At 49.4% G+C, this 18,528-nt stretch overlaps 1 protein-coding gene across 1 annotated transcript in view; it reads left to right on the forward strand.

Moving 5' to 3' along the window:
• Positions 1-18,528, forward strand: part of NMNAT2 (nicotinamide nucleotide adenylyltransferase 2) — a gene marked incomplete at both ends in the record, with an annotated part of 149,111 nt that overhangs the window by 105,411 nt on the left and 25,172 nt on the right. Inside the window, 4 exons of the mRNA XM_080699287.1 lie at positions 11,596-11,684; positions 12,469-12,536; positions 15,467-15,545; positions 17,493-17,619. Of these exons, the coding sequence (XP_080555413.1) occupies positions 11,596-11,684; positions 12,469-12,536; positions 15,467-15,545; positions 17,493-17,619 (363 nt within the window). The remainder of the gene's footprint in view (positions 1-11,595; positions 11,685-12,468; positions 12,537-15,466; positions 15,546-17,492; positions 17,620-18,528) is intronic.

Genomic DNA, 18,528 nt, shown 5'->3' on the forward strand with positions numbered 1-18,528 from the left:
AATACAGCCTGATTCCAAGCAAATGACAGAGACTTGATAGGCGACCGCGACGCCGGCGGGCTGACACCAGTGTTCTCTGCCCGGCCTTATCCTCCCCTCGCCGCCCAGTCCACCCACCATCCACCCAGTTATATTTAGTATTATAGTCCGTGGGCTTCTAAAATAATTCTCTCATGTGTTTCTGTGTCTCACTGAAGGAAGAATCTTCATTTTTGTGTCATATTTTTATGTATATATTTAGTTTGTCATATTTCTATGTTTATATTTAGTTTGTGTCTTATTTTTACCTATATATTTAGCTTTCCACTTCTGAAGATATATATATATATATATATATATATATATATATATATATATATATATAATTTTTTAAATCTTTTCAACAGTGGGTGAATTCCAAGCAGCCAGAAGCCTAGTTTCAAGCGGCTGAGTGGGGATGGGGGGTCCTGGGTCATTTTTCCAGGGGAAAGGATTTAAATGTGTCAGACTTCTGGGGTGGCTCCTCCCAGCTGGGATAACACGAGAGGTTCTCTCTGCAGAGCCTGTCAGAAGTGACAGTTGAGGAGGTGACGGTCATAAATCATTTCTGAGCCCTGAAGACAGGGACTCCCGTTTTTCCCAGCTACAGGTAGTGGAGTAAGCAAGACCAACAGTAATACGGGAGCGCCCTCTGCGTGGCTCGCGGGCGGCCAGTGCGGGCTACAATCAGTGGCTGCAGAAGCCAGAGGAAGGGCTAGAAATTGGAAATTAGAGGAAATTGAGGCAGGTGAGAGGCTCTGGGTCAAGGTGCACGCCATGGGGGGAGGGCTGGAGGAGGCAGAGATGGTTGTAGAGCTGATTCTCATCTGTAGTGGACCAGAGACTGCTCCGTGCACAGGTGTCTATTTAGCGGCCTCAGCCCATACCCGGATGCAGGCAAGCCCAGCCCATCCCTCTGCTGGTCCACCACTGGCACAGAGTCTGGGAAGAAGAACATACTAGATCCAGGCACCCCATCATCCCTGTGCACACTCCAGCTTTCACCATATGCCTTCCCGATGCAAAGACGCAGGACCAAGAAGGGAGCTTTCACCCTAAAGAAGAAACTGGCCTTGTCACCCCAAGGGATTTCATATGTTATAGCTTCTTCTATAGTTAGAGGTGAAGGTCTGAGAGAGGAGAGAGGCATTGTGTTGGGGTGTCCACGTCTAAATCCGTAACTAGCCCATACTTATTTGGGGCCTCAGCCTACTTAGCTAATCATGGCCAAGGGATGCCATGGTAGACTCCCATGGCCCCACCTCTGGGTCAAGTGTCAGAAACATCTGCTGCATCAGTCAGCTCTTTGGTCACTGTGACCAACGATCCCTGACAGGGACAACTTGGGGAGGAAGGTTTATGTGGCTCATGGTTTCAGAGGTTCAGTCCATGGTTGGCCGGCTACAAGGCAGGCACATTATGGCAGCAGGACGGGGCGGAGGTAAAGCTGCTCAACTCAGAGACAGAGAGGAAAAGACCAGGCACAGACGTCGTCCTCGAGGCCACGCCCACAGTGGCCCACCTGCCCCATACGCCCCACCTCTGAACCTTGCTGCACTGGGGACCAGACTGTCAACACATGAGCTCTTAGGGGGACATTTCAGATCCAAACCACAACACCTACCCTTTTATACTTATTTCAGATTTGAGTAGAAATCTCACTTGAAAACTGTTTTAAGGTAAGACATAGCCTGGACAAAATAACAAGGAAGGGTCTGGAGTGGTCGTCTATTTCATCCACCCAGGAGAATGTGATTTCCCAGCTCCCTGCTTTCCCAAACCATCCAGTTGTGATTGGAGCATCTAGGACTAGCAGACAGCCCAGGAAGGTGCTCCAGGTTGTGTGGGACGGTATGAGATACCTTAGTAGAAATAGAAAGTGGGTAGAAATGGCATCATTGCTTTTTTTTCCCTTTTCTGATCATTATTTTTAATATTTATTTATTCATTTATTTATTTATTTTGGTACAAGTGGCCTTGAGCCTGTGATCCTCCTGTCCCAACCTCCCAAGCGCTGGGATTACAGATGTTGATCGCCACACTCAGCTTAAGTTTATTTAATTAATTAATTTATTTATTTTGGTGGTACTGGGGTTCCCGGAAACCCTTCTACCTCCGGTCTACACTCCCAAACCCATTTTATACTTTTTTTAAATTTGGAAACAGGGTCTCTTAAGTCAGCGCAGCTGGCTTCAAACCTGCACGATCCTTCTGTCTCCACCTCCCAAGCGCGGGGATTACAAGCGTGCGCCACTACATCCAGCTTAAGTTTATTTTCAATTGACAAATAACTTACACATATTTACAAGGTACAGTGTGTTTATTAATTGAATACATATATATTGTGTGTAATAACGAAATTGGGGTCATTTAGCATTTCCATTTCATTAGGTGTCATTGCTTTTCCTCCAGTGGCACCCGGAGGCTTCATTCTTGACTCTCTGTCCGCTCACAGTGCCTTTCCACCCTAGAATGAGTGCCTTCCTTCTGCTGTGGGGTAGAGGTTTTATTATTTTTTTCGGAAAGGCAAGACCATCAGATCAAGAGATGACTACCCTTGAAAAGACGGTGCCTGCTGCTCACAGATCCCAAGAGGAGGGGCGTGCCCCACCAGGGGGACACAGGCAACACTACTAGGGTCAGCCAGGAGGCAGAGGAGTGGGGAAAGTGGGCCCAGGCGTTGGCTGTGGCTTCTGTGGGAGGAACAGGTGAGGCAGCGTGTGCAGACTCACCGTAACGCCTCGGCAGGCTCGGGGGCATAGGCAATGTCCCTGGTTTTCTGGTATCTGGCCCAGGGGTGATTAGGCCAGGGGAATAGTGGCCCCCAGTGTGAGAACCTAATAGGAAGCTGGTTGGGGTGCGATTTGTGTGGGTTGCTGAGTGTGCATGGAAAAGTTGTGCTCAGGGACCCATTGTTTACTATCTTGTTTACTTTTTACTAACCAGAGAGGAGTATTCCCCCAGGGTCAGCAGGGGCCTGGATGTCGAGGCATTGAAACACAGAAAATTAACCCAGCCTGGTGGGTCACACCTGCAATCCCGCTACTAGAGAGGCTGAGGCAGGAGGGTCACAAGTTCTAGGCCGGCCTGGGTGACTTAGCAAGACCTTGTCTCAAAACTAATTTTGTTTAAAAGGGCTGGGATGTAGTACCGTGGGTTCACTCCTCAGTGGTGCCACCAGTAGAGGAGGAAGAGGAAGGAGGGTACAAGGAAGATGGAGGAGGAGGAAAGTAAGAGACACGACTTCCTCTTCCAGCCGGCATCCCGCCCAGCCCAAGGTCACGTGTCCTAGGGATGCTTCCTCTTCCACCACCTCCTGGGCTGGCTGCCTCCCCCACAGTCCAATAGCACTTAAGGTCCCTGCTGTTCACTTTGTTATCTATTATCTGTGCTGTGTCCACCTGCCAAAACCCTAAACTCCTAGGAGATGAGGATGGTGTCTTATTTCCCTAGGTCCCTTATGGCAACTGGCACAAGAGTGAGTCCTGAAATACTCACCACAGTTTGTCAGGGAACATTCAAGTTTCAGTTTGGTAGGCCAGAGGAAGGACTACTTTTAAAAAATATATTTCTTTTTCTTTCTTAATCCCCGAGCAGAAATAACTCTGCCTAGAGGGGCTCACCGCTTGATTTCTTCCTTATTATCCAGTATTTAATCTTTCCGCAATTTAAAATGCTTACAAATCCACGGGTCTTTGTGAAATTCACAAACAAGGGAAATGCAAGTAGCTGCAGCTGTGAGCACAACTGAGAAGGGGTCATTTCTAATTGCAACCGAAAAGGACAAATTGAGTCAGCATCGATGCCCTGACCACAGCGCTTCCTCCATGTCCTCTCTGGAAGGGGAGAGTAGATTGTACACGCGAGCCAGGTGCGCCGGGTCGGCAGGAGGCAGATGAGACATGCCTGACTCATGCATTTTCGTTAGTGGGCAAATCATTTGTGTCGTGTCTGTCTTCAGCTGGTCAGTCAGGCCCCAGCTACCGGGGAGGAAGATCTGCCTGGGTCCGAGTGGCCTGGAGCACGCCGTGGGGTGCAGCGGACGCACAGGGTGTTGAGGTCAGCACAGGGTGCTGCTGCAGGCCCTGGGCTCCTCTTCCACCAGAAGAGAAGCAAAGAGGGTAGACCAAATAAATGTAGAGCGGGCCAGACCTGAGTGCAAAGTGTTAGAGCAATTTGGCTTCTTCCCTGGGACAGAACTGGGAGACAAAAATAGATGACTCTGTGGGAGGGGCCTGGCATGAAATTAAATTCCAAGGCCCAGACTACAGCTTTGCCTATGGCCCAGCCTCCTGCCTAAGTCCAGAAATGCCTCTGTCCTGCAAGGCAGAGGTGGCGGTGGAGTGGGGGAGGAAGGAGAGCTTTTGTCCTGTGGGGACGCTGCATCACGGGGGCTGCTCCATCTGTCTAATCCTGGCTCTCCAAAGTGGTCTTGCAGACCAACCAGCAGCATCGACCCGTTTGGGAGCTTGTAGAAATGCTGAATCCCAGGCAAGGCTGCGATCAGGGTGAATCGGGGGAGCTGCCCCCTCGGTGCAAAATTTAAAGGGGCGCCTAAATAGTAATGAGATAAACCCCTTAAAATCCCAAAGTAATGCAAAAAATCTATGATGCACAAAATCTACAATAGTAATGAGATAAACCCCTTAAAATCCCAAAATAATGCAAAAAATCTATGATGCACAAAATGTACATTTTAAATAAAGGCAGGAGCTGACCTCCCCTCACGTGAAAAACCCCAACACACTCACCTCCCCCCTATTTTTGGCTCTGATCTCAGATTCCACCCTAGATAGCTACAGAATCAGAATTTACGTCCTAACAAGACCTCCAGAGGATTCCCATGCACACCAGAGTTTGAGGAGCAGAGCTTTAGAGGGCACCTTCATGCCATAACAACCCCAATGCTTGGAATCCACACAGCAACAAAAAATGGAAACCAGAAAAGAAAGGGGCAGAGATCAAGTTCCAGAAACATCCAACTGGAACCAGCTTGCTTTGCCAATTGCCTGGATTTGCATGCCTTAAATTTGCAGCATTTCATAGTTTACCATAAACTTTCTTTTTTTCAGTACTGGGGATGGAACCCAGGGGCATTCTACCTCCAAGCTACACCCCCAGCCCTATTTTTTTTATTCTTTGTTTCAAAACAGGGTCTTAGTGAGTTGCAAAGGGCCTCACTAAGTAGTAGCTGAGACTGATCTCAAACCACAATCCTCCTATCTCAGCCTCCCAAATGCTGGGATTATAAGCGTGGGCCACCATGCCCGGACACTATAAACTTTTAAAGAACATTTTATTTTGAAATAATTATCAACTGATGGGAAGTTGCAGGGACACTAGAGAGTGATCTCATGCACCTTCCCCCAATTTCCACAAATGGCTACTGTCTTGGTCCATTTGGGAGGCTATAGCTAAATACCTTAGACTGGGTAACTTGTAAACAACATAAATTTAATTGCTCAGAGTTCAGTGGCCGGGAGGGCCGCGTCAAGGCGTGATTCCATTTGGGTGAGGCTCTGTTTCTCATGGGTGGTGGCTTCTGTGTCCTCCAACGATGGAGGGCAGCAGAGGGCAAATGAGCTCCCTCGGGCTCTTCCATCAGGGCGCTGATATTCACGAGGGCTCCGTTCTCGTGACTAGTCGCCTCTCCAAGCCTCACCTCTTTTATTGTTAAATTTAATTTTTTTGTGGTACTGGGGATTGAACCCAGGGACATCCTACCTCTGAGCTACACCTCCACTCCATTTTTACTCTTGTTTTTTGAAACAGTCTCGCTAGGTTGCTGCGAATCTTGCTTGCCGAGGCTGGCCTGCTTCAGGCTTCTACGTACTGGGATCATGGTTGTGCATCATCATGCCTGGCCAAGCTTCGCCTCTCAGTACCAGCGCGATGGGAGTCAGAATTCAGTTCAGGGACTTGAGAGGATGCGAACATTCAAACATCCACATGGCAGTTACACTGTGTGTAACTTTAGAGCGGTATCAAAGTAAAGAAACTGACATTGGTAGAAGGCATATGACTATAGTGGCAGAAGATATGCATCATTTTATCACAAATGTAGATTTGTATAACCAAAACTATGCAGGCACCGTATGTATTAGCCAGCTTTCCTTTGCTGGACCAAAATACTTGACCAGAACAGCTTAGAGGAGGAAAGGTTTATTTTGGTTTATGGGTTCAGAGGTTCAGTCCATCGTCGGCCAGCTTCAAGACAGAAGCATTATGGCAGCAGGATGTGGTAGAGGAAAGACGCTCAGATCATGGCAGCCATAAAGCAGAGAGAGAAACAGGAAGTCCCCAAGGACACACCCAAGTGGCCTCTTCCTCCAGCCATGTCCTACCTGCCCCTTGTTTTTACCGCCTCCCAGTAAATCCATTCAAATTATTATTATTTGTGGTACTGAGGGTTGAACTCAGGAGCATTCTGCCTCCCAGATACAGTCCCAGCCCTATTTTATTTTTGTTTTGGAACGGGATCTCACTAGGTTGATGAGAGTCTTACTACTTGCTGAGGCTGTCCTCAAACCTGTGATCCTCCTGTCTCCGCCTCCCAAGTACTAAGATTACAGGGATATAACCCCACGCCCTGCTTCCATTTGAGTTATTATTCCATCAAATAGATTACTCCAATGATGACGTGTTGAGTCTTCTAAGTATTAAAATTATATCTAAGTATTTCATATTTTTCAAGTAATTACAAGTTGCCTTGCATTTTTATTTCAGTTTCCATGTGTTTGTTGTGAGCAAATAAACACAATTAATTTTCTTATGCGGATCTTTTATGATCATGCTGAACTCAACTCACTTATTGGTTCTAGGGGTTTCTTTGTGGATTTCTAAGTAAATCGTTTCATCTAAGCCAGTCATGGTGGCATACATTTGTAATCCCAGTACTTGACAGGCTGAGACAGGAGGATTGCAGGTTTGTAGTCAGCCTCGGCAACTTAGTGAGGGCCTCCACAATTTAGCAAGATCTGGTTTCAAAATAAAAAATAAAGTAGGCCTGAGCGTGCAGACTGGAGGCAGAATGCCCCCAAATTCAGTCCCCAGTTCCACACAAAAAATCACGTCATCTACAAACGGAAAGTTTCTAAATTCCCCTTTTGATCCATATGTCTTTTATTTCCTTCTCTTGCCTAGAAATAGTGATCCTACGTCAAATAGTAGTGTGGGAATCAGACACCCCTGCCTTGTTCTTGATCTTCAGGAAAAAGCATTCAGTCTTTCTTCATTAAGTACAATGTTAAGCATAGGTTCTGTGGATGTTTTTATTAACCTAAGAAAGTTCCTTTCCATTCCTACTTACTGCCAGTTTTTATCATAAATGAAGGTTGAATGTGTCAACCGTTTCTTCTGCATCGGTGGGCGAGATGATGTGATTTCTTTCTTTAACCTGTTAATATGGTGGATCACATTGGATGCGATTTCAAATACTGAAAGGGCCTTGCATTCCTGGAGTACATGCCATTTGGTCATGGTGTATAATTCTTTATAAACACATATACACACACCATATATCTATAAACAATTGAATTCAATTTGCTATTTTGTTAAGAGTTTTTGTGCATGTGTTCATGAGGGGTATTGGTGTGCGGCGCCTTATTTTTGGACTGTCTTTGCCTGGTTTTGGCATCAGGGTAATACAAGCCTTACACAGTGAATTAGAGAGTATTCCTTGCTTTTCTGCTTTCTAGGAGAGATTGTGTAGAGGGGTGTGTGTGTGGGGGGGTGTTATTGGGGGTTAAATTTGGAGGCATTCTAACTCTAAGCTATATCCCCAGCCTTTTCATAGTTTTTGTATTGAAACAGGGTCTCACTATGTGGCTGAGGCTGGTCTCAACCCTGATCCTCCTGTCTCAGCCTCTTAAGTACTGAGATTGCTAGCATGTGGCACCAAGCCCAGCCATAGCGTTGATTTTAATTTGTGTGTTTGTTAGGGCCCTCCAATAGAACCGTCTGGGTGCTGTGTACTTTTGTATTCAGCATCTGAGTTGATCCTCTTAAGGATCCCACAAAGAGGGCATTTTAAGGTTCAGAGAAATCGAGTGGCTTGTCTGAGATCTAGAAATAGTCCCATCTCACATTCAGCATTACTTCCGGTATACCGCAGACCCCGAGTTAGTCTAGGCAGACTTTTCAAGCATTTGGAATGTCTTTGGGAAGCAATAAAAGAGAATAGTCTTACCTGCATCCGGCCCTTTTTGTTTAGCTGGGTGCTAGATTTTTTTTCTTGGCTGACCTTCCATTTAAATTAAAGGTTAACAAGGCAACTAGCAAATTGCAGAGATTAAACCTAATTCCATTAGTACAATCACAAAGGCACAGTCTATAAGATTAATGCTGGGGGGGGGGGCACGCCAGGGATGTGTCCAGCTGCAGAGCCCCAGAGGCAAAACAAAAGAGTCTGAAGGAGGAGAAAACCCTGCTTTCAGTTCCTAAGCATTTCCTGGGATGTTTCCATGGGTCAGTGCCCGCATCCTGCCCTCCCATCCCTTCTCAGCCCACCTCCAAATGTCTATCTTGGAAAGACATTCGTTCTCTCTGTGTCTGTCTCTCTCCATGATAGGCAAGTGCTCTACCACTGAGCCATACCCCAAACCATTTTTAAAAAATAAATTTAAAAATTAAAAAAATTAAATTAAATTGTATTAGTTATACAAATAAGTCCAGAGACTTAATTAAGCCCAGGGACTCTCTGCCACTGAGTACCCCCCAGCCTTTTTTAAAATTTAAATTACTTACTTTTGTAGTTCTAGGGATTGATCCCAGCTGTGCTCTGCTGCTGACCTACATCCCCAGCCCTTATTTTATTTTTGCTTTTTGAGATGGAGCCTAATTTGCCCAAACTGGCCTTGAACTTGCCCCTCCCGCCTCCCTCAGCCTCCCTACCTGGGATTACAGACCTGCACCAGCACACCTGGCAATTGTTTCTTTTAAAAGAGGCTTTTTTTTTTTTTAACTTTTCCAGACATTTTTTATTGCCTTTTCTATGTCGCATGTGAATTTTTCTTTTTTCTTTAAAATAGGGTCTTGCTGGGTTACTGAGAGTCTCACGTCTGTCCTTGAACCTACCTGCTGTTTCAACCTCCCAGGTACTGTGAATACAAGCCTATGCCGCCAGGCCTGGCTCCTGTGACCAGCTTTTTGCTCAAATTTATGACTATTGGAATAGAATACACAAGAGATGTCAGTGGGCAGTGCTGTAGTCAGGGTCTCACGGTGTTCGTTTCAGTTACATATATATACATGCACACACATATGCATGTTTTGTCATGACTTTACATGTATTTTGCACCGCGGGCTGCAGCACAACACTGCAAGTCCCTGCTGTAGCATTCATCCCACTTTGACCTCATGGGCACCTTCAGGTCAGTAGAGCTCTCCCCCATTACCGTGAACCTTTGGAGAGTAATAAAGTCCTCTTTACCCTCACACCCTTAGCATCCATCCGGAGGCTTTATGTTCAGTAAACATTTACTAAATTGGATTGATATGCATGATCACAATAGTTCTTCAGGGCTTCACTGCTGCAGATCAGGGATCGGGTTTATACCTTTTGGAAACTGTCTTCAGTGTGGTGAACTCTGGGCCTTTGCCAGGGGCAGCGGCTCCTCATCTTGGCCGGGAGAAAAGCTCCTCAGGCAGTTCATTGGGGGAATGTATTTCCCTGGGAAATTCTGGAGTGTGGTTCGAGGAGCGCAGTGGGCAGCTCTCTGGACCACGGTGCCTCATGGAAGGACACCCTAGAGGTGCAAGGGCAGGGTGTGGCCCTTCTTGAGCTTTCTGGGTGTGAACATTTACTGGTCATCTTGTACTGCTCGGTAAACAAGTCCTTGTGCTGAGTGCTTAACCGACAAGGAAGTCTTTGGCTTGGTGACAGACTGAACCACATTTGGGCCACAGATACGTTGTCTCCGCCCCTCACAGTGGTTCAAAAGGCAACGTCGACCTTGTTTGACCTTGATTCGGCTTGTTTTACACACAGCCAAATGCGAGTCATTTTATGCTGGCTTGCTCTTTACCTGTGTGTTAACTGTGCATCTCCCAAAGCCATGAGTTTGGGACCTCTTGCCTACAGCAAATCCAAGAGAAGTTGGGGCAAAAATGCCAGAGACTATTTCTAAGCCCCCTGGACGGGACGCACGGAGAAGTAGCAGGGCTTAAGTGAGAGGAAGGGGTGCTGGACAAAGCAGTGCTGGACTTGGGGGTGAGCTGGGCTTCCGTGGGGCGTTTGCGTAAGAGAAGAGCAAGGAGAGGGCGCTTTTTGGAGGAATGGAGAATAAGTCAGGCCTGGATTATTGCAGTCAAAGGTCTGTGACAGCCAAGGATCAGATGTACGTGATGCTGAAGGAGACGGGGACCACGCACGGTGACGCACACCTGTGATCCCAGTATTTGAGAGGCTGCGACAGAGGGATCCCAGGTTCAAGAACAGCCTAGCAACATAGTGAGAATCTCAGCCAACTAGTTAGAATATTACGCTAAGTGAGATTAGCCAGTCTCAAAGTCAAGCTAGAGAGAGAATAGGTAGCAAAAGGAACTTCAGTGAGAGGAGGAGAGAGACCAGCAGATGAGTAGAAGAGGCTTGCTGGGAGAGGGAGGGAGGGAGAAAAGGAAGACTGGGGAAGGGAACAGTTCAAAGAAGGTCCTGCCGGTACTAAAGGCACCATTACCAACCTCACTAAGTCGGGAGGAGTCGGAAGCTGGGTGCGGTGCCCGGGTGGGGTGCCGGGTGGGGTGCCGAGGGAAACACACCAAGTGCCGCGTGCGTGTAAAGTGATGTTGCGATCACTTTAAACCTATGACGTATAATTACAAGGCACTAATCAAAGTATTTTGAAAAATTCCTTCCCTGTAGGATTCAGGCCGATTTCAGTACAGGCTCAGGTCCGGCTGGGATTTGTACAGCCAGCCTCCTAGACTTCTTAACCCCTTCCTAGTTTGCAAAGCTTCATGATGGAAATGGAATTATGCGTTTCTGATAAATACGGTGTCAGCAACATCACATTCCTTCCAAAAGTGGGGACCAAAAAAAAGCCTTTTCTCTGGCCACACGTCTTCCCCAGTCAACTGTAAGGACAGTGGGTTTACAGGGCTGATGGTTAATTCTCCACAGTTATGTATGAGGGCCCTTAAATTTGTTGTGTGGCTTTTCTCTTCTGAGTAATTAGATGAGGCAATCAGCACATCTTTCATATTATAAGGAGGCTTTCTCTTTTTTAAAATGACTGTTCCTCATTGGAATTTCTGCTGGTGACAAGTGGGGTAAATTCTAATCAGCTGCTCTAATGGCCCTTAATGAGCTGCTTGTTTTAAACCCCTCTGAGCTCCACGAGGCTCCTCCTACAGAGAACCTTTAAGACTGGATTAGTCCTAAATCCTTTCGCTTGGGGACTGAAATCGGCTTCCAGGACCTTTTGAATCACCGACGACATTTGCTTTCAAAGCTGACACTTACAACTTAAATGGCAAGAAATAGACCTTAGCCTTCCAGAGAGGGCCAAATTGATTTCAATTATCACCTTTATTCACACCTTTCCTCTTTGTCATGTGCGGCTTTCTTCTTTTAATTAGAAAGAGCCAGAGACTATCTGCACAAAACCGGAAGGTTTATCGTGATTGGTGGGATCGTCTCCCCTGTCCATGACTCCTACGGAAAGCAGGTGGGTCCCTGACTTTGCCGGCTCCTCCTTCTCCCTCCAAACGCCCATAGCTCCTCTGGATAAAACTGGTCCTTGGTCATCTCCGCTAAAATTCCCGCAAGTGTAAAATGGGGGGAAACAGGTGTCCCAGCTCCAGACAGGTCGGTCAGACCTCAGCAAGTGTGTGTTGTGGCTGCAGCTGGGAGAACAGCTGCCAGGGACAGCCTTCCATTCATGGCGCCAGGCCTGGCCACAGCTCCTTAAGAGGAGCGGTGCGCCTGATTGGTGTGACGCCACCGCGATGCCAAATTGGCAGCTGGTTCCTGGCTGAGCTGCACTGGACAAGCCTTCCCTGGGATTTTAGGGGAGGATAGCTCCTTCTAATCGGATCTGAAATTCATTTCCCAGCCCCTACCCTCCTGTTGCATATGCCCCCCCAAATTCAGAAGCCCTCCCACTCTCCCCCTTTCTGCACCCTCGTAGGCTCTGGGGTCTGACCAATCAGACTGTGCCATAAGTCGAGGCAGCACTCGGTGAGTTAATCCTGGCGTTTATGAAGGACGTGCCCGACGACCTCAGAACTTGAGACTATGGATTGGCCCCGGACGGGTGGCACTCAGCAAGTGTCCTTCATCCTTTCTCTTCCCCTCTGCCACTCCATCTCTGTGTGTGTGGCAGGGGGACACGTGGAGAGGACATGGCCCTCCTTCCCTCCTGCCGCCAGAAGCTGGCTGTCCCGTGCTAATGGGTTGCAGGGCCCCAGGGCGCAGAGCAAGTGTGCCAATGACTTCTGTGTTGTTTCCAGGGTCTTGTGTCCAGCAGGCACCGACTCATCATGTGTCAGCTGGCTGTCCAGAACTCCGACTGGATCAGGTAGGGTGGGAAGAAGTCTCTGCGGTAATCTGGATCCTGTATGTGGAGGGAGGGATACCCCCGTGAGTGCAGTAATGAATCAGACCCCAGGCAGGGTCCAACTGCTAATCTGATTTTTTAACCTTGCCACAGTGCTCATGAAACTAAAGAGGGGGCCAGGCATGGAGGTGCACGCCTGTAATCCCAGTACTTGGGAAGCTGAGTCAGGAGGATTGCAGGTTCAAGGCCAGCCTCAGCAAGTAGAGAGACACTCATCAAACCTAGTGAGACTGTTTCAAAATAAAAATTAAATAGGGCAAGCCGGGCGTGGTGGCACATGCTTGTAATTCCAGTACTTGGGAGGCTGAGACAGGAGGATCACGTAGGTTCAAAGTCAGCCTCAGCTACTTAGTGAGGCTCTCAGCAACTTAGTAAGACCCTGCTTCCAATAAAATATAAAATAGATCTCGGAATATTGCCCAGAGATAGAAAAGCCCCTGGGTTCCACCCCCAGTACCACAATAAATAAATAAATAAATAAATAAATAAATAATAGGGCTGGGGTGAAGCTCGGAAGTAGAATGCCCCTGGGTTTGCTCCCCAGTACCCCCCCCACACACACACAAGAGGGAGCTCTCAGGTGCCATGTGCTCTGGTGCCCTGGGAGGGACCTGGCATGATTCTTAGAGCATCCAAAAGCACCCATGGGTTTTGGTCGGGGCATGGCTGGACAATCCCGTGCTCCCCTCCTCTTATCCCCCTGACTCCCACGAACTCCCGCTTCCTTTCAGGGAATGTTCTCTGTCCTTGGCAAATGCTTATTCCCAAGCAGGCTCCGTCAGGGGCCCACACCACCCGGGAGGGATGCAGGACCTGCAAGGAGCGCCCTTTGCAGCGTCCACACAGCCATACGCAGAGATGGCTTTCTGCTCAGCGCTTTGCCTGGTCAGGCGGTGGTGATGGCGGAGCCCTCGCCCACCCCTGCTGAGCTTGCGGCCGTAATTAAAGCAAGCTTCCACTAATTACGCTCATTATGCTCTCCCTAGTTCCTACCGTTATAATTTGCATGAGATGATGTTTAAAAAAATAGCAGTGCACGGTGTGCTTTAATTTCCCCCTTTGGAAGGAGCCGGGGCAGGGGCTCCTCCATGAGAGCTTTCCATGAAAGGAGGGCAGGCCTGGGAAGGGAACTCAGAAGGAGGGCTGAAGTTTGAGGGAGGGAGGAGGAGAGGGAGAGAGAGAAGCGACAGTAGTAATTACACAGCGATCCCATCCCAGCCACTGGTGCTCAGTGACTCCTGAGACGCACATGCCCTTCATAGTCACTCAGATACAGGTGGCCAGGGAGGGAGCTGCTTTTTCTCAGAAGAGAGAAAGGCTTGGAGAAGTCTAGGCACTTGTTAAATTCTAATTGAAGCCGGGAGCCAGGCGTGGTGATGCAGGCTTGTAATCCAGCATTTGAGAGGCTGAGACAGGAGGATTGTGGTTCGTGGCCAGCCTCAGCTGCTACTTAGTGAGGCCCTTTGCAACTCAGTGAGACCCTGTTTCAAAATAAAGAATAAAAAATAGGACTGGGGTGGCCAGGCGTGGTAGCGCACGCTTGTAATCCCCGCACTTGTAATCCCCAGGACACCTGGCAGAGAAAGGAGGATCGCGCAGGTTCGAAGCCAGCCGCACGCGCTGGCTTAGGAGACCCTGTTTCCAAATAAAAATGTAAAAATAGGTCTGGGAGTGTAGCCCGGAGGTAGAAGGGCTTCCAGGGATCCCAGTACCACCAAAAGAAAAAAAAGAAAAAATAGGACTGGGGTGTAACTCAGAGGTAGAATGCCCCTGGGTTCCATCCCCAGTACTGAGATAAAAAATAAAGAATTGAAGCCAGGCTTGGTGGATGCACACTTGTCATCCCAATACGTGTAAGCACAGGTTCCAGGCCAACTTCAGCAACTTAGAACGAGACCCTCTGCAACTTAATGAGACCCTGTTTCAAAATAAAAAATAAAATAATGCTCAGAGGTAGCACTCCCCTGGGTTCAATCCTTAGCGTGGGAGCATGTACACACACAAAAGAAATAAATAAAATAAAAAATTAGAATTGAGATCACTAGAGAGGCTACAGACAAGCTCTAGGCCCCACCCGGCAGTCTCTGTAGCCAGCCAAGGGTCAGAGCCTCTTCAGCACCGTGCGCGCCCACAGCAGTTGGCACAGGGCAAATCCTTCGGATTCAGAAGAGATCTGTCCCCGAAAACCTGAGGTATGCGGATGCAGTAAGGGGTGGACGGGGAAGGCTCAGTGCTAAGAAATGTTTCATCCCCAGTTATCAGCTGATTCCATTAACGAAGCCTGAGCCCCTCAGTCCGTGGCTGAGCCCCACTCTGTCGCCAGCTAGTGTGCCCACGGCTTGGCCGCCCTCGGGTCCCTGCCATCTAGTCTGACTACAGCACGTCAAGCCCATGCCCTCAGCCGCCCCTCTGCGCAGGGAGGCAGACCGGGCTGATTCTCCAGAGCTGGCGAGGGAAACCTCAGCCCTGCTGGATGAGGGCCTGGCTCATTCCATCCTTATCCCAACCCCGTGGGGTCCAGAGGACTCCCTTCTGTGGGTACGAACAAGGCAACGCACTCTACTAAGCATTCGATGCGATGCGTAAGATGTCCAGAGTCCTTCTAAGGAAGCCATAAGATAGTTGCAATTGCCACGCCCATTTTACAGATGGGAAAGGGAGGGCTGACTCTCCCAAAGGCGCACAGCTGGAAAGTGCTGAGGCTGGGGTTAAACCCACGTGGATGGCTTCAGCATCTTTTCTCATCACCGAGGCTTTGCAAAGTTTCGCACCCAGGTCTTACCTGATTGAGATCTAAGCACACGGTGTGTCAGGGCTGCTAAGCTGAGCTCTGGTCTTTGGGAGGAAAGAGTATGGGGATGGAAACCAAGGGAGACCTCTCTCGACACTAGGGTGGACCCATGGGAGTGCTACCAGGACACCTGGCAGACGACGTGCAGTGTGTTGGAACACCATCGGGACCTCATGAAGGTGAGCGGGGCCATGGCTGAGGGGCGGGCGGGCCCCTGGGGTGCAGGAGCGGGGCACGGAGCCAGACAGAGCAGGGCAAAGGGCAGCTGGCCTGATGGCCTGGTGTCAGCTCCCTGCTGCTCTGCGGGCGATGAGAAAGTCCGCCTGTGAGTGGCAAAGGAAGGAGGTGAGCCAGGAGCAGCAGCAGGGTGGCTCCCGCCTCCCACCTCTACCAGGGCGCCACCTGGATAAGCTGCTGCTGCTGCTGCTGCTGATGATGATGAGATACTCGGGCAGCCTTCACCTGCTGGGAGCAAGTCTAGGGTGGGATTGAGGGGGCCATAGCTGGAGGACATTGGAAAGTGAGGCAGGAGGAGGCCGGGCAGAGAAAGGTAAGAGCAGGGAGGTGCACTTGGAGTCGGTATACACTGCCAGCTTCCTGCCCCACGTACTGAGGACAAGGGGGTCCCCTTAACCCAGAACAGTGCTCAGCAGCCCTGGCACCATGGGCCTGCCGGCCGTTGTACCTCATTCCTGTTTGTCCCTCCTGGTCAAGCCCCTGGGGGAACGTGGCATCTGGTCTCTGTTTTAGTGGGCAGAAGGAAGCCCAGAGAGGAGCCCCTGTACCCAAGGACACGCCGTGAGCCCCTGTTGAACCTGGCTGGATGATTGCTCCTGTCTTCCCCCTGGGCCTGCATCTAGGCTGCAGAGACTCAAGGGCTGGCTGCCAGCATAGAAAGGGCCATACACGCTAGACGTGGCGGTGCACACCTGTAACCCCAGTACTTGGGAGGCCAAGATAGGAGGATCGCAGGTTCAAGACCAGCCGCCACAACTTAGGCCCTCAGCAACTTAGTGAGACCCTGTTTTTAAAATGAAAAATTAAAAGGGCTGGAGTGTAGCTCAGAGGTAAGATGTTCCTGGGTTCGATCTCTAGTATTTCACACACACACACACACACACACACACACACACACACACACACACACAACTACACACAGCTAGAAGCACCAGCCAGAGGGTGCAGAAAAATACATCAAGCTCATCTCCCTGCATGTGATGCAGAGCTCTTAGGCCCAGAGAGCAGACAGCAAGGCACTGCCCTGACCCAGAGAGCCCCTCCGCTCTCTTCCTGCTGTTAGAAGGCTTCCGGGGAAGGAACTTTGAATAAGCAGATGGAGTGACCGCTGCTCCTGGTGCCTGTGCCCTACCGCTGGTCTCTGACACACCGTGATCAAGGCAGGGCGGGCCGCCTCTGAGCCAGCTGTGCAGAGCACCCTGTGGTCACTTTTCTGGGCATTGGAGGGAGCGGCAGGCCTGATAACACAGGACAATGCATAGTGAGTTTCCGCTCAGCTCTGGAATGCATGTTCACAGGGCGAGTGGGCCAGAGAGGGCTCCAAACCCACCCACCTCCGCACCCACCACTTCCTGCCACACACACACACCAGCTCTGCCTGGCATGGCTCTCTGGCTTGGCTGTGTTCCTGACATCACCACAGGTGGTGGTAGCACCTTGTGCCTGCAGACCTTTCCCAAGCTTGCAGAGCCCTTTTGCAGACGTGATCTCACGTGAGCCCCCAGCAGCAGGCAGGGAAGGCCGCTATCACAACACGCAGGTTACCCCGTCGGCCATCTGTCAGGCTTGCTGTGGGCACCTTGCATATATTTGCTTGCATCAGCCTGCCAGGGCCAAAAAGGCAGGTGCGTGGTTAGGCTTGAGTGGAGGTGCAGGAGAGATTAGCTGTCGAAGGCAAACACGGAGCCCAGATTTGCATCCACGTCTGGGGACCGCCACGTTCCGTGCTTTCCCCACGGAGCTACCCCGTCCCTGGCTGGCCGAGTGACTACGTGGTGCAGCAGGGTCTGGAACCCGCTCCAGGCCCCCCGAACACTTGAGGCCCCTGGGAAGCGCTTTGCAAAGTCGCCTGGCTGATGGGCTGGCTGAGCACGTCTCTTTCTCCCTAGAGGGTGACCGGCTGCATCCTCTCCAACGTCAACACACCTTCCATGACCCCTGTGATTGGACAGCCACAGAACGAGGCCCCCCAGCCCATCTACCAGAACAACAACGTGCCGGCCAAGCCCACCGCAGGTAGGGGAGCACTGGTGCAGTGTGGGACAGAGCCAGGGCAGGGGCTGGAGAGGAGGAAAGGAGGATTGAGGAAAGGAACAGCTCAAATGATGTTGTGCGGGCCGAGTGTGGTGGCGCATGCTTGTAATCCCAGCATTCAGGAGGCTGAGACAGGAGGATCGCAGTTCGTGGACAGCCTCAGCTACTTAGTGAGGCCCTGTGCAACTTAATGAGACCCTGTTTCAAAATAAAGAATAAAAATTAAGGCTGGGGGCATAGCTCGGAGGTAGAATGGCCCTGGGTTCCATCCCCAGTACTGCAAAAATAATAATAATAATAATAAATAAGATAAGAATAAAAATAAAAGGACTAAAAAAAGTAGGGCTGAAGGTGTAGCTCAGAGGTACAATACCCCTGGTTCCATCCCCAGTACCGCAAAAAAAATTAATAATAATGTTGTGCATCTATATGACGGCATCACTACCAATCTCATTAAATGTATGGGAAGGGGGTGTGTGAAGGGAGTTTACCAAGTGTTGCGTGCATGTACATCTGTATCACACTGAATCTCAACTACAGTGCACCAACAAAAGTATGAAAGATGAAAAACCCAATAACACATACACCCTTTATATGTAGAATCCGTTCCAGCTTAATGTTGACATACCTGCCTGGCATACATTCTAAAAATGGAAGAAAATAAAGAATTTACCAGATGTTTACAGTGGTTATCTCTAGAGGTGGAATTGCCGGGACTTTTTTCTTGTCCTCTTCTGAATTTTCCAAATTTTTAAAACATAATAAGCGTGACCAGAAAGCAGGTTCCAGCCTATGGCTCAGTGCGCTTGACTGTACCTCGGACTGTGAGTGAGGAGGGACTAGGGCTGCCTGTTTCTGATCCTTCTGCCCTCCGGGCCCCAGCGCCCCCTG

Source organism: Muscardinus avellanarius (assembly GCF_963383645.1).
Source record: "Muscardinus avellanarius genome assembly, chromosome: 7".
Classification (NCBI taxonomy): Eukaryota; Metazoa; Chordata; class Mammalia; order Rodentia; family Gliridae; genus Muscardinus; species Muscardinus avellanarius.